This window comes from Scyliorhinus torazame, chromosome 2 (assembly GCF_047496885.1).
Source record: "Scyliorhinus torazame isolate Kashiwa2021f chromosome 2, sScyTor2.1, whole genome shotgun sequence".
Lineage (NCBI taxonomy): Eukaryota > Metazoa > Chordata > Chondrichthyes > Carcharhiniformes > Scyliorhinidae > Scyliorhinus > Scyliorhinus torazame.
In genome coordinates this window covers 351379389-351395929 of record NC_092708.1, presented here as the reverse complement: position 1 = coordinate 351395929, position 16541 = coordinate 351379389, and the positions used below count along the sequence as shown (strand labels likewise).

Below are 16541 nucleotides of genomic sequence, written 5' to 3'. Positions count from 1 at the left end.
TGTGAGCCTGACTGATCACCTGAAGTTGGTTGTCGGTGTAATTTTTTAGGACGCTGCGGATTATATAGCAAATGTTGTCCAATCGCAGAATCGCATCTAATGTTGGACATTGTTTTGATTCTTGCAAGCGCAAGTTGATGGGGTACGATCTGTACCTTGCCCATTATGAACAGCAGCTGGAACATGCTGTTTGATCCGATCCACCAGTCTTTGGGATATACAGCCTTCATACTGAGCATCCCACTGGCACTGATACTCATATACCACATTACTCATCTATGTGTTAGGCACAACAGATTTTTTGCTTGAAGGCAGCGTCCTGTTAGTGGCAAATACCATTTGTGTTGCTACCGCACAGTAGCAGCGTGAAAGGGCTAGCTTCACCTGCTGCTCAAATTTTTGAGATTACTATTTTGCGTTCATATTACATATGACTTAAATACTAGAAATTTGGACTTTGGACGAGACACTGCTGTACTAAGCAAATGGTGAGATTTGCACTCTTTTTGATTCATGTGAGACATTTAAATATGCCATTGACGGGCACGCGTATGATTTTTGAGCAGGTCACAGAGCTGATGTTGGTTTAAACCAGTGCCTTGACGCAACCCTTTATTGCTCCAGTAGTCATTTTCTGTTCCTTTACAGCACTAATGAAATCATACTGGTGAACGCGTCAACTCCCCCAAGGTGTCCCAGTAATTGCTGTCGAATTTGCAAATTACCTTTACACCTATAATATCTGAAACTATCCCAATACATTCACCTTTTACAAAAAAAATGTATTTTATTCCAAATATATCCAAAAAATACAAAACATGAATAATCTGGGGAGCATTCTCCCCAACTCAAAATTTCCCCCACTTTTCAAACCCCCCCCCCCCCCCCCCCCTCTGCGGCAAACAATTCCTCCGACATAGTCGTGAACAATACCCACCATGTCTCAAAGCCCTCCGCTGATCCCCTCAATTCAAACTTGATCTTCTCCAACTGGAGGAAGTTGTACAGGTCACATAGCCAAGCTGCCACCCCTGGCAGCGTTATCGACCGCCATTCCAGCAAAATTCTTCACCGAGCGACCAGAGATGCGAAAACCACAACATCGATTTCCTCCCCTCCATCAGCTCTTGCATTTCCAATTACCCAAAAAATCGCCATCGTAGAGTCCGGGCCTGGCCTCGACCCCCACAATCCTTGCTAGCGTCCTGAACACCCCAGCCCAGTACGTCGCCAACTTCTCACACCCCCAGAACATATGCTCTTCGCCCGCACTCCTCACTTTTATCTGCCACCCACATGGAAGAACCCACTCATCCTCGCCCGAGTCACGTGCACCCTGTGTACCACCTTAAACTGCATTAAACTCATCATCGCACACGAGGAGGTCGAATTCACCCTGCACATTCCCCAACCTATCTTCCCCCCAACTCCTCCTCCCATTTCTCTTTGATCTTCGCCACTTGCGCTCTCCCTTGCTCCCCATCCACCCATACATGTCCCCAATCCTACTCTCCCCTTCCACGTCCGGAAGCAGCAGTCGTTCCAATAGGGCATACTTCAACAGCCGGGGAAATCCTTTCCACATCTTCCGTGCAAAGTCCCTCACTTGTATGTACCTAAATTCACTTTCCTTTGGGAGGTCTACCCTCTCCCGCAGCTTTTCCAAACATGCAAACTTCTCCTCCAAATATAAATCTCTTGCCCTCACCAACCCCACCTCACTCCACCTCCTACACATGCCACCTGTCTCCTCTGGCTTGTATCATGGCTCTCACACAAACGGTGTTAACACCGACCTCCCCTCCATCCTAAAGAGTCTCAGCTGGTTCCACACCCTAATCATGGACCGTACGACCGGGCTCTCAGTATACCTCCGCGGTACCAGCGGTAGTGCCGCAGTCATCATGGCCCTCAGGTTGGAATCCTGACAGGACTTTTCCTCCATCCTATCTCATTCTAACTCCTCTTCTTCCCACCGCCGCCTCACTTTCTCCACATTCGCTGCCTAGTAGTAGCGCAACACATTTGGTCACGCCAACTCCCCTTTCTGCCTCTGTAGCAGGGCCCTTTTTTAAAATAAAAATGTATTTTATTCCAAACTTGCTGAAATGGTTGCAAAACATAAACAGTCTGAGGAACAAATTCCCCACCACAATATACAAATTCTTTCCCATTTTCAGGTCCGGGCCGACTTCCTCCCCCACGATCCTCATTAGTGCCCTGGCTCGATTCCATGGTTTTCGCACGGCAGTGTTAACACCGACATCCCTATTACCCTAAAGTGCCTCCTCAACTGGTTACAGACCTTCACTGTGGATTGCACCACTGGACTCTCCGTATATTCCCTTGGCATTAGTGGCTGCTTCACCATCATCACAGCTCTCAAGCTGGACCCCTTACAAGATTCTTCCTCCACCTCACCCATTCTGCCCCCTCTCCTTCCCATCACCCTCTCTACGTTCGCCACCCAATAATAATGCAGCAAGTTTGACAACGTCAGCCCCCCTTCTGTCTCTGTAACAGGGTCCTCTTTACCCGTGGCACCTTGCCCGCCCACACAATATCTGAAATGATCGTATCCAGCTTTTGGAAAAAGGCCGTTGATACAAAAATCAGATCCCTTGTGATTTCTCTTTTCAGCAGCACATTGAACACTATCTGGTCATTTGCTGCAATTTCGAAATACCTGCAGCCCTAAAATATTATTTATTTGACTGTGATTCTTTGACTGTATTTCACTGCCATTGATTTTGTGGTTTCAAATGCAAGCAATTCTGTTTGCCGTACTCCTATTAAAGAATTGTGGCAGTTTCTCCTTTTCGTGTTTGTATCCTTTTTAAAAAAAAAAAAAAAAAACATTTTGAGGACCCAATTCTTTTTCCAATTAAGGGGCAATTTAGTTTGACCAATCCACATAGCCTGCGCATCTTTGGGTTGTGGGGGTGAGACCCACGCAGACACAGGGAGAATGTGCAAACACCACAGGGACAGTGACCCGGGGCCGGGATCGAACCTGGGTCCTCAGCAACGTAAGACAGCAGTGCTAACCAGCGCCCCTTAATATTTATATCCTAATCGCACTAATATGACACTGTGTCAGGATTCCCAAACCCCTTTATGATCATGTGGAACAAAAGAACCCAATGGGAAATCAAAAGACGCTGAAATATTTGAAACATGTGACGAGAAATGCTGATAACAAAGCATCTTGAAGCTGGAATATCCATAAATATTGCATCATTGTCCAGCAAATGAATGTATATTGGCAGCTCCGCAAGCCACAAATTTTATGATGGTGGTTAAGCTAGATTATGGCACAGAAAGTTTATTGCCATTTAATAGAAGAGCGCAAAATGTTGCATCAGACTTGTCAAGTTCCAATAGCACTGGACTAAGACAATAAACATTTAAATTGTAAAGCTATTTTTAATGCTATAATTTAAAACATATTGCTGTTCAGTTGCTAGGTTTTGATTTCTTGCCAAAACTTGATTTAAGATATTTGCATTTAGTTTCTGTGTGTGTTGCTAATGTCTGTCATTGGCGTCCATTGTGCTAATTGGTTTCAATTCTTTCCCCCGCGCTTCTACATTTTGCAATAGAAATAAAACATACATGCTCAATTGAGTTTGACAAGAGAGACAATTAAAAAGCCAATTCAGGATAGTTTTAATATTCTGTAGAAGGGTCATTTTGATCCAAAACATTAACTATGTTTCTCTCCACAGATGCTGCCCGACCTGCTAGGCTTTTGAAGCACCGTTTTTATTTCAGATTTCCAGCATACGCAGTATTTTGCTTTTATTTTAGTATAAATCTTTATCAGAGCACTGTATGCATTCTGCATTACCGTAACTGCTTTTCAGTAGCATATTGATTGTAACAAAAAGATGCCCAATTCGCACCTAATTTAAAGGATGGTGAATGCACTCGTGTAAAGTCACAATGACCACACTTAGTGGTCTGGCCAGGTCACAACTGGCTATTAAAAACAGTGATCAAGATTAAATATTACCACTATTTCTAAAAGGGAAACACAGCTGGAGTACTGGACACAATCCCCTACTTTCAGTATGAATAACCTACTCTGCTAGAAAATGGAAATAAATTTGCTATTTTCTCAACAATACAAAATTGACTGGCTTTAAGTTCTGTTTTTTTTTAAAAAGCCGGTAGTCATTCCCACCCTCTCACCACACTCCAAACAGTGGCGATCACCCAATGTGTGACCCGAGCTTGCATACTTATATGCCTGTGGCCAACTTTCATTTTAAAGGCATTGGTTTTGACAGACACATGTCGGTAGTTATATGTTGTAGGAGAAGGCAAAGTTGATTGCTGCGTCAATTGAAAAGGTAGGTTTCAAGTTCTCCAATGACTGGTTGTTGCAATTCAAAAAATTGTTCAGCATTGTATTTTCTACAGTGGCAGTGTGGACGTCACTATCTGACTGGAATGACCACCAAATCATTCAGAAGTATTTGTATTGATAATTGGCAATATACAATGCTTTGCCTAATTTAATAATTGGTACCAATTTTAAATATGGTTTTAACTAAAATGATGTTCTCTGCTTTAATTTCAGGTCTTGGAAACATTTACAAGACGCCTGCTCAATGCTGGAGCCCTACTTCGTAAAGATGTAGCAAATTTGACCAAATATCAAATTGTTCTTTCGCGGGAACAATTTAGGAAAAATCCTCCAACAACCATTATGGTAAATAGCCACTTTCTATCACCTTGACGTGTTTAGTGGGTTACAGCATTCAACAAGTATAACTAATCCTTTGGTTACCATTTTGTATTTATACAGCATTGTGGGCGTACATACAGCACAGGGACTGCAGTGGTTCAAGAAGACTGCTCACCACAGTCTTCTAGGGCAACTTGGCTGAGCAATAGCAAAGTCCACATTTCAAGAACTAATTTTAAAAAGATAATTTTTATGCCAGAGAGGTTGCTTGACAGTGATTTGCACCATGAGTGCCCCATTGTGAAATCTGGGCAATTGCCGTTTATATTGTAGCAATCTCATTCTTTATAGCACTATCCACTGCCATGTTGAAAAGCTTGTATTTTGAAAGCATCCTGATTCCAATGGAATAACTGTCCAAGCTCAATATTATCTACTTAGTGTATTTATTAATCTGTAAGTGCCTTTAGTAACAGTACCATGTTCTCTATCCTGAACACAAAGATAAAAGCAAATTACTGTGGATGCTGGAATCTGAAACAAAAACAGAAAATACTGGACAATCTCAACGGGTCTGACAGCACCTGCCACAAGTGTTTTAATTCTTGAGCAAAGGTAGATGAGTTGGACTTGGTCCTACTGTCGCAGCACCCCCTGGCAGCCCTGGAAGTCGTTGAGGATCTGGTGGGGGTCTGTGGTGATTGGCTGAACCTAATTATGCGGTGACATGGGCTTGCCGCTGGATCATGTGGTGGGAGCAGCTCTGACATCAGGAAGCCTGTATCAGCCGAAACTGCAGGAACCGACACCATATTTAAGGGCAGCCAGCCCTGTTAGATTTGGAAATGGTCTTGCAGGCTTTAAAAAAAAGTCCTGCAGTTTAAATCTCCAACATCTGAATTTCTGTTGTGCCAGTAGAATCATAGAATCCCTACAATGCAGAAGGAGGCCATTCTGTCGATCTGAAAGAGGACCACACCTAGGCCCAAACCCCAGATCATTCCCATAACTCCACCTAGGGCCAATTTAGCAGGGCCAATCCACCTAACCTGCACATCTTTGGACTGTGGGAGAAAACCGGAGCACCCCTAGGAAACCCACGCAGACACAGGGAGAAAGTGCAAACTCCACACAGACAGTCACCCGAGGCTGGAATTGAATCCCGGTCCCTGGCGTTGTGAGGCAGCAGTGCTAACCACTGTGCCACCATGCTTCCCCGGCGTGGTACAAAAAGATTTTCCAACGTCCATGGAAAAGATGCTCCGCCATCATATCAGATCATTCGGTGGCATCAGCGGGTTCGCCCAAGGTCTGAGATGCCGCAGTCCAACCAGTCCAACCTTCAATGTTTGAGGAGAAGGACTAGTGTCAAGACCTTTGAATTAAGTGAGCGTTTAAGAATTGAATAAAATAAAGACTAAAGAAGTTTTGAATAAAATAAAGAATTGGATAAAAGGGGAATTGATAAGAATGCAGCTGTCTGGAGGTTTTGATGTGCAAATTAGCTTAGCAGCAAGGAAACAATTGGTTTACTTAAATGACGTGGGGAACAATAGAGTATTGAATTTAGGGTGTTAAAAAACTGTAGAGGAGGTAAGTTCAAAGTGGAGATATAAGAATACAATTCACACTTGTATACCAAAAGTCTGGTCCAAGGCGACTTGTTTAGATTAATGTTTTAAAAAATATTTTCCTGGGGCCCACTTTTGCCAGCCGGCCGACCTTTGCGGCACACACCACGTTCGCTTACCCACGTTCGCTTACCTTAAATACGAATGGGGAGCCTGCTTGGTCCTCATGATCTCACTTGAATCAGGTTGAAAGGAGACATGGGCAACGCGCATATCAGGTGCAGACTTCAGCCAGTTCCTTCGTGCCGTCTTCATCTTTATGAAAACGGAAAATCCAACCACGTACATGTAGATCATTGTGAAGGGCAATAGCAACAAAATACGATTTTTACTCCACACTGGATGCTCCTGGGAGATGCTGCACCAGAATGCTGACAGCCAAATGGACTTTTGACGTGATGTTAATGTGGTATCACAGGTCAGCTATAGCAGCGTAGTCTTTTCATTTGGAGTCAGCTCTAAATTAATAACTGCCTCTGGGGTCTCAACCTCAACAGGAATTTTTCACCCACCACCTCTCTTTTAAAATTTCAAACTTCTCTCATTTGCCAGTGCTTCCATGCATATGACACACATGGGCTTTGCATCCTTATGTGCATTGTCACAATTGGCAAAACCATATTGGAAGAAATCATGTTTATACTGCTTTGTTCCTGAGTTGTTGTTCCCAAGTTCCCAAGTTAAGTTTCTTCTTTGTAGGTTGTTAATCAGAGGCCCCAGAACTCTGTACAGAGCTAACACTCGCACTGCTCTGTCCTGCCCTGGACTCTCCTGAGCAGCTCTCTCCAGCAAATTCTGTTGTGAGACCCTGTCCAGGTAAACTGCCTATATGAGTTTCTGGCCATCTCTTACTTTTAAGAAAACCATTCATCTTCACTACTCTTGCTTGCCAGCAGATGGAAAATGGAAACAACTCTGCTCTGCGATTTGGCGCGAGAAGCACGCACGTACAGAGTGCTTACGTCAAGTGTATGTGCAGGGCGTGTGACCTGCTTCTGGATGGAAGATTGCACACAGCCTCATTTATTTTCATTTAAAAGGTGACAGCGACTGCCATTCTCAATGTAAAAGCCAGTAGTGACCGTTGGGCACTTCTGACGCGATTGGGACCACTGTGGGACTAACGGAACGATTGCTCCATGACCATTCTGACCCGCCTGCAGTTGCGATCTGCACTTTGAAAAGCAGTGGTTTAGTTAGAAGGAGAACAAAAGGTATATATGGTATGTTAGCAGCAGATTAGTTTCTCAGAGTTCTGAAAAATACAACAGCTGCTAGGCAGTCACGACCATAGTTCCAATGCCAGCTGCAAAGTGGAAGTCTACCAGATCACAAATTCTAGCTTCCAAGCGGTTGTTTGAAAACCTCATAGAAACACCACGCTGAACCTAAGAACGGTTTCCGTTGAATCTACCTCATGGCTGTTAGTACTTTATTCGGTGCTCAGGAACGTAGATTGATGTGCATGCGCGTGTGCGTACCGTGGATAAAATACGTGGTTCCAAACAAAATACCCTTACGATTGCACCAGAATTGTGGAATTTGTTGAGGATAGACCTCATTAAATAGGAGCTGCTGGATGTTTTTCTGCCATGCGAAGAACAATTCAAACAAATCACATCATAAAACCGTTACAGCACAGAAGAAGGCTATTCAGCCTACCTTGTCCATGCCAGCCTGATGACACCCAGATGCCCTTTCTAATCCCACCTTCCTGCACCCAGTCCATAGCCCTGTAGCTTACAGCACGTAAGGTGCAGATCCAGGTACTTTCTAAAAGAAATGAGGAAATCTGTCTCCGCCACTAACTCGTGCAACGAATTCCAGACTTACAGTACCCTCTGAAAGTTCTTCCTCACATCCCCTCTATACCTTCTGCCACTTATCTTGAATCTATGTTCCCTGGTTCTAGAATTCTCCACCAAGGAAAACCATTTTATCTTGTCCTTTCTATCTCTTCCCCTCAGAATTTTGTACACCTCAATTAAGTCACCTCTCAGCCTTCTTTGTTCCAAGGAAAATATCCCCAATCTATCCAATCTCTCCTCGTAGCTACACTTTTCTAACCCTGGCAATATTCTGGTAAACCTCTTCTGCACTCCTTCCAGCTTCTGCACTCCTTCCAGAGTCCTTCCTGTAACGTGGTGACCAGAATTGCACACAATACTCCCGTTGTGGCCTCACCAGTGTTTTATACAATTCCAACATTATATCCTTTCTTTGATATGCTATATCTCTGCCAAGAAGGAGAGAATTCCATATGCTTTATTTACAAGCTTGTCTACTTTAACTGCTGCCTTTAGGAACTTATGTGCTTGTACACCAAGATCTCTGACTTCATCTGCACCTCTTTAGTATATTCCCATTTATTGTGTACTCCCTATAACTGTTTGAACCCCCTAAATGCATGACGTCACACCTTTATGTTAAATTCATCTGCCACTTTATCAATCCATCTATATCATTCTGGAGATTGTAGCTATCCTCTACACTGTCCACCATTCGGCCAATCTTTGTGTCATCTGCAAATTTCCCAATCATGTCCCCTACGTTCACGTCCAAATCGTTAATATATAACACAAACAGTAAGGGTCCCAACATCGAGCCCTGTGGAACATCACTTGAAACAACTAGTATACTCCTAGTAGTGTGACTGCCCCTTTGTTATTTCTAAACTCAACCCATAAAGCCTGTTTAGTATATCATCCCTTGTCACAACTGGAATTGATTCTTTAACCATTAGTGTTCTATCTCTGTTTTCCTGACCTGAATTTGACCTCTCTGATCCTACTCCTGGGATCCCATCCCACTGCCACAATAGTTTAAATAGTCCAGAACACAACTAGTGAAAGCAAGGACATTGGTCCCAGCTTTGCTTGGGTGCAACCTGTCTGGTTAGTATAAATAGTTTGGTCGTTAAGGATCCTCTTGGAAGGAATGATCACAGCATGCTAAAATTTCAAATTTTGATTGAACGAGAGAAGACAGAGTACTGTACTAGAATTTTAGATAGGGCAGAGTTAATTATACAGGCCTGAGGAAAGAGTTGGCCCAAGTAGATAGGGGACAGATAATTGAGGGTAGGGCAGTTGAGGAACAATGGCGGATGTTCAGGGAGATATTAAACACCTCTCAATTATATTCCTGAGAGGAAGAGAAATTGTAAAAGGGAGAAAAATGTTCCATGGCTAAACAAGAAAGTCTAAGAGGATATAAAGGCAAAAGCTAGGGCATACCATGCTGCAAAAGCTAATGGTAAACTGGAGGATTAGGAGAACTTTGAGGTTCAGCAAAAGGTTACTAAAAATAAAATCAAAAGAGCTAAGATGAGCTATGAAAGGAAACTAGCAGAAAACATAAACACTGATACCAAAAGTTTCTATAAGAACATAAAGAGCAAGATAAGCTGAAGTAAATATTGGGCCTTTAGAGGACGATACTGGTGAGGTAATAATGGGGAACACATTGCAGAGGCAATGAACCAATATTTTGCCTCTGCCTTCACAGTAGAGGATAATAAAAAAAATTCCAAAAACTGCAGTTAATGCAGTGCCTTCACTAGGGAGAAGTATTGAATAAACTAATGGGATTAGAGGCAGATAAATCTTCAGGACCTGATGGCATGCACCCTAGGGTATTAAGGGAGGTGGCAGTAGAGACTGTGGATGCATTGATTATGATATTTCAAAATTCCCTGGATTCTGGAAGAATCCCAGTGGATAATGTGATGCCCCTATTCAAAAAGGGAGAGGTGCAAAAAGTAGGAAGCTATAGACCCGTTAGCTTGACCTCTGTGGTGGGAACGTTACTGGAATCAATCGTTAAGGAGGAGATGACTAAATGTTCGGAAAGACAAAGCCTAATGCACCATTGTCAGCATGGTTTTATGAAGGATAAGTTTAAAAAAGGAGGTAGGCAGAAAGCGGGTGTTATAGGCCAGTGAGCTTAACTTCGGTAGTAGGGAAGATGCTGGAATCTATCATCAAGGAAGAAATAGCGAGGCACCTGGATGGAAATTGTCCCATTGGGCAGATGCAGCATGGGTTCATAAAGGGCAGGTCGTGCCTAACTAATTTAGTGGAATTTTTTGAGGACATTACCAATGCGGTAGATAACGGGGAGCCAATGGATGTGGTGTATCTGGATTTCCAGAAAGCCTTTGACAAGGTGCCACACAAAAGGTTGCTGCATAAGATAAAGCTGCATGGCATTAAGGGGAAAGTAGTAGCATGGATAGAGGATTGGTTAATTAATAGAAAGCAAAGAGTGGGGATTAATGGGTGTTTCTCTGGTTGGCAATCAGTAGCTACTGGTGCCCCTCAGGGATCAGTGTTGGGCCCACAATTGTTCACAATTTACATAGATGATTTGGAGTTGGGGACCAAGGGCAATGTTTAGCACAGGGCTAAATCGCTGGCTTTGAAAGCAGACCAAGGCAGGCCAGCAGCACGGTTCGATTCCCGTAACAGCCTCCCCGAACAGGCGCCGGAATGTGGCGACTAGGGGCTTTTCACAGTAACTTCATTTGAAGCCTACTTGTGACAATAAGCGATTTTCATTTCATTTCATTTTCATGTGTCCAAGTTTGCAGATGACACTAAGATGAAGGTAAAGCAAAACGTGCAGAGGATACTGGAAGTCTGCAGAGGGATTTGGATAGGCTAAGTGAATGGGCTAGGGTCAGGCAGATGGAATACAATGTTGACAAATGTGAGGTTATCCATTTTGGTAGGAATAACAGCAAAAGGGATTATTATTTAAATGATTAAGTATTAAAACCTGCTGCTGTGCAGAAAGACCTGGGTGTGCTAGTGCATGAGTCGCAAAAAGTTGGTTTACAGGTGCAACAAGTGATTAAGAAGGCAAATGGAATTTTGTCCTTCATTGCTAGAGGGATGGAGTTTAAGACTAGGGAGGTTATGCTGCAATTGTATAAGGTGTTAGTGAGGCCACACCTGGAGTATTGTGTTCAGATTTGATCTCCTTACTTGAGAAAGGACGTACTGGCACTAGAGGGTGTGCAGAGGAGATTCACGAGGTTAATCCCAGAGGTGAAGGGGTTGGATTACGAGGAGACGTTGAGTAGACTGGGACTGTACTCGTTGGAATTTAAAATGATGAGGGGGTATCTTATAGAAACATATAAGATTATGAAGGGAATAGATAGGATAGATGCGGGCAGGTTGTTTCCACTGGCGGGTGACAGCAGAACTAAGGGGCATAGCCTCAAAATAAGGGGAAGTAGATTTAGGACTGAGTTTAGGAGGAACTTCTTCACCCAAAGGGTTGTGAATCTATGGAATTCCTTGCCCAGTGAAGCAGTAGAGGCTCATTCATTAAATGTTTTCAAGATAAAGATAGATAGTCTTTTGAAGAATAAAGGGATTAAAGGTTATGGTGTTCGGGCCGGAAAATGGATCTGAGTCCACAAAAAAAGCAGCCATGATCTCATTGACTGGCGGAGCAGGCTCGAGGGGCCAGATGGCCTACTCCTGCTCCTAGTTCTTATGTTCTTAAGTCCTGCTTGACAAACTTTCTTGAGTTCTTTGAGGATGTAGCCAACAAAGTGGATAATAGGGAACTTGTGGATGTAGCATTTCCAGACTTACAGAAGGCGTTTGACAAGGTTCCGCATAAAAGACTGATCCAGAAGGTGAGGTCGCAGGGGATTGAGGGTAGAGTACGAGGTTGGATTGAAGATTGACTGACTGACAGAAAGCAGAGGGTCGGGATAAATGGGTCCTTCTCTGGCTGGTGAACTGTAACTAGCGGGGTGTTGCAGGGGTCAGTCCTTGGACCTCAACTGTTTAAAATCTGTATAAATGATCTGGAAGCAGGGACAGTGTGTAATATATCAAAATTTGCGGATGATACATAAATAGGTGGGAAATCACGCAGTGAAGATATAAAGTGTTTACAGGCGGATATAGATAGGCTAGGAGAATGGGTTAAAATTTGGAAGATGGAGTTTAATTTGGATAAGTGTGAGGTTATCCATTTTGGCTGAAAAAATTGAAAGGCAATACAATTTGTTATCTAAGTGGCAAGCAGATTCAATATGCATCTGGGCAGAGGGATCAGGATGTATTTGTTCATGAATCGCAGAAAGTTGGTATTCATGTACAGCATGCAATAAAAAAGGCAAATGGAATTTTAGTGTGTATTGCAAAAGGACTGAAGTATAAAAGTAGAGAGATTTTGTTGCAATTGTATAGGATGTTGGTGAGACCACATATGGAGTACTATGTCCAGTTTTGGTCTCTTTGTTTGTAGAAGGATGTTGTGGCAATGGAAGCAGTTCCGACGAGGTTCACCAGATTGATTCTGGGATGAAAGGGTTGACGTATGAGGAGAGATTGAACAGATTGGGCTTATATTTGCTGGAGTTTAGAAGAATGAGAGGGGATCTGATTGAGGTATATAAAATACTAAAAGGGATTGATAAAGTAAATGTAGATCAAATGTTCCTCATTGTGGGGCAATTTAGATTAAGAGGTCACAGATATAGGTTGAGAGGCAGTGGATTTAAAATTGAGATGAGGAGGAACTATTTCTCGAAGAGGGTGGTGAATTTGTGGAACTCACTGCCCCATAATGTGGTGGAGTCTGAATTATTAAATGGTTTCAAGAAGGAGATAGATATATTTCCGATTTAAAAAGGGGTTAAAGGGATGTGGGGAACAGGCAGGGAGGTAGATTTGAGGTCAGGAAGAGATCAGCCAGGATCTGATTGAATGACGGAGCAGGCTTGAAGGGTGAATTGCCTACATCTACTTCTAATTCCTATGTTCTTATGTATAGACCTCACCTTCCCCAGAACCTGTCCCAGTGCCTCAAGAATCTGAATCGCTCCCAGTTACACCATCTCTCCAGCCACGCATTCATCTGATCCATCCTCTTATTCTTGCTCTCTACAGCACGTGGAACCGGGAGTAATCCTGAGATTATTGCACTTGAGGTCTTGCATTTTAGTTTATCTCCTAACTTCCTGGACTCGGCTTGCAGGTCCTCATGCCTTAGTTTACCTAGGGTACCAATGTAAACCCCCCCGACAGTATCCAAAGCAGTATATCTGTTTCAGAGCGGGATGACCACAGGAGACTCCTGCCTGCACTACCTTCCTGAGTATTTTACTGTTCCCAATGGTCACCCATTTCTTTTCTGTCTGTGCAATCCTGACCTGCGGTGTGACCACATCGCTAAATGTGCTCTCCATGAATTCCTCAGCATCGTGGATGCTCCACAGCGAGTCCATCCGCAGCTCCAACTACAAAATCCAGTTAGCTAGAAGCTGCATTTGGGCACACCTTTTGCAGGCATGGTCATCCCACATTGTGCAGGTGGAGCATTGAGTCAATGGAGTAAATTAAATCAAATCATATTCAGATTGATATTTTAGCTGCATGTGTGTAGTAAAAATACTTTTTAAAATTATGATTTTCAGGTTTGTCATTCAATTTCCAAACAAAATCAAATTATCAGATTTAAAAAAAAAACTTGTGTAGAGCTTGTAAAGCTTCTCTTAGAGCTATGGTTTCTTTAAAGAGAAATCCGGAAAGAAATGAAGTTCACTGAGACAGAACGTGAAGAAATTTGAAAGAGCAAATCTGTCCTTATTCCATGCAATAAAAGCATGATCATATCTTTTGCAGATATTCATAGTGAAAATCACTGGAGAGTTTGAGGAAAGTGGTAATAAGTGCTATCAACTTGTCGTTCTTCTGAAACAATACTCATTATCTTTTCAGGGAGCTCAACGAGGTATGGTGGAAGGAGATTATGCTCTTTGTATTAGCCTTTATCATGGATATGAACTTCTGGTACAAATGGGAATGCGATCCTTGTATAACTACCTGGAAGGCATTATGGATGGATCTAAAGGTAATATCATAGTGAAATGAACAAAAATATACTGATACAAAGTAATTGTCTGGATGGATAGCTTACTTAATTGATGTCCATGGCATTTTATATGCAGTTGATAATTAGCATGGACTTGTGGAGGGAGAGGGAGGGGGGGGGGAGAGGGGGGGGGAGGGAGGGAGGGGGAGGGAGAGGGGGGGGAGGGAGGGAGGGGGAGGGAGAGGGGGGGGAGGGAGGGAGGAGAGGGAGGGGGGGGAGGGAGGGAGGGAGAGGGGGGGGAGGGAGGGGGGGGGGAGGGGGAGGAGAGGGAGGGGGGAGGAGAGGGAGAGGGAGGGGGGGGAGGAGAGGGAGAGGGAGGGAGAGGGAGGGGGGGAGGAGAGGGAGGGGGGAGGAGAGGGAGGGGGGAGGAGAGGGAGGGGGGGAGGAGAGGGAGGGGGGGGAGGGAGGGGGGGGGAGGGGAGGGAGGGAGGGGGGAGGAGAGGGAGGGAGGGGGGAGGAGAGGGAGGGGGGAGGAGAGGGAGGGGGGGGAGGAGGGGGAGGGGAGGGGGAGGGGGAGGGGGAGGGGGGGAGGGGGAGAGGGAGAGGGAGGGGGAGGGGGAGGGGGAGAGGGAGGGGGAGGGGGAGGGGGAGAGGGAGGGGGGAGGAGAGGGAGGGGGGGGAGGGAGAGGGAGGGGGGGAGGAGAGGGAGGGGGAGGAGAGGGGGGGAGGGGGGAGGGAGAGGGAGGGGGGGGAGGAGAGGGAGGGGGAGGAGAGGGGGGGGAGGGGGGAGGGAGGGGGGAGGGGAGGGAGGGGGAGGAGAGGGTGGGGGGGAGGGAGGGGGAGGAGAGGGTGGGGGGGAGGAGAGGGAGGGGGGAGGAGGAGAGGGAGGAGGGGAGGAGAGGGAGGGGGGGAGGAGAGGGAGGGGGGAGGAGGGGGAGGGGGGAGGGAGAGGGAGGGGAGGAGAGGGAGGAGAGGGAGGGGGAGGGGGAGAGGGAGGGGGGGGAGGGAGAGGGAGGGGGGAGGGGGAGGGGAGAGGGAGGGGGGGAGGGAGAGGGAGGGGGGGTGGAGGGGAGAGGAGAGGGAGGGGGGAGGAAGGGAGAGGGAGGGGGGGAGAGGGAGGGGGGAGGAGAGGGAGGGGGAGAGGGAGGGGAGGGGGAGGGGGAGGAGGGAGGGGAGGGGGGAGGGAGGGGGAGAGGGAGGGGAGGGAGGGGGAGGGGGGGAGAGGGAGGGGGAGAGGGAGGGGGAGAGGGAGGGGGAGAGGGAGGGGGAGAGGGAGGGGGAGAGGGAGGGGGAGAGGGAGGGGGAGAGGGGACGAGGAGGGGGGGAGGGAGAGGGAGGGGGGAGGGAGAGGGAGGGGGGGAGGGAGAGGGAGGGGGGAGGAGAGGGAGAGGGAGGGGGGGAGGAGAGGGAGAGGGAGGGGGGGAGGAGAGGGAGAGGGAGGGGGGAGGAGAGGGAGAGGGAGAGGGAGGGTGAGGGAGGGGGGAGGAGAGGAGAGGGGGGGGGGAGGAGAGGGAGAGGGAGGGGGGGAGGAGAGGGAGAGGAGGGGGGGAGGAGAGGAGAGGGAGAGGGGGGAGGAGAGGGAGAGGAGGGGGGGGAGGAAGAGGGAGAGGGAGAGGGGGGGAGGAGAGGGAGAGGGAGAGGGGGGGAGGAGAGGGAGAGGGGGGGGGAGGAGAGGGAGAGGGGGGGGGAGGAGAGGGAGAGGGGGGGGGGAGGAGAGGGAGAGGGGGGGGAGGAGAGGGAGAGGGGGGGGAGGAGAGGGAGAGGGAGAGAATGTTATGTCTGCCCAACTTGATTGAATTTTTGGTTAGGCTGTGTTTATTTTCTTTGCAACAGAGAAGGTTGAAAGGAGATTTAATGGAGATGTATACAATTATGAGAAGCCTCGATGAGTGGATGGGAAAGATCTATTTAGCGGAGAGTTTGGCACGATGTCACAGTGGTTAGCACTGATGCCTCACAGCACCATCGACCTAGGTTTGATTCCGGCCTTGGATGACTGTGTGTTCTACCCGTGTGTGCGCGGGTTTCCTCCGGGTGTACCAGATTCCTCCCATAGTCCAAAGATGTGCAGGTTAGGTGGATTGGTCATGCTAAATCGCCCTTAGTGTCCAAAGATGTGCAAGTTAGGTGGGGCCACTGGTACAGGGATGGGTGAGTCGCCCCAAATAGAGTGTTCTTTCAGAAGGTTGGTGCAGAATTGATGGGTCAAATGGCCTCCTTCTGCACTGTAGATTTTCTATGATCATGCAGTGCTGTCAAATATATAGATTTTTTTAAACCAGATTTAAAAAAATTATTTTCAATTTTTTTAATGCATTTTAGTTTCTACCTTCATCCCATGTGTATGTCCAAACTTTTTTTTAAAGCGTGGGAAC

At 46.1% G+C, this 16541-nt stretch overlaps 1 protein-coding gene across 1 annotated transcript in view; it reads left to right on the top strand.

The window, feature by feature from the left end:
- Positions 1-16541, top strand: part of fancm (FA complementation group M) — a 238962-nt gene that overhangs the window by 89248 nt on the left and 133173 nt on the right. Inside the window, exons 5-6 of the mRNA XM_072491173.1 lie at positions 4586-4717; positions 14073-14205. Coding sequence (XP_072347274.1) covers positions 4586-4717; positions 14073-14205 — 265 coding nt within the window. The remainder of the gene's footprint in view (positions 1-4585; positions 4718-14072; positions 14206-16541) is intronic.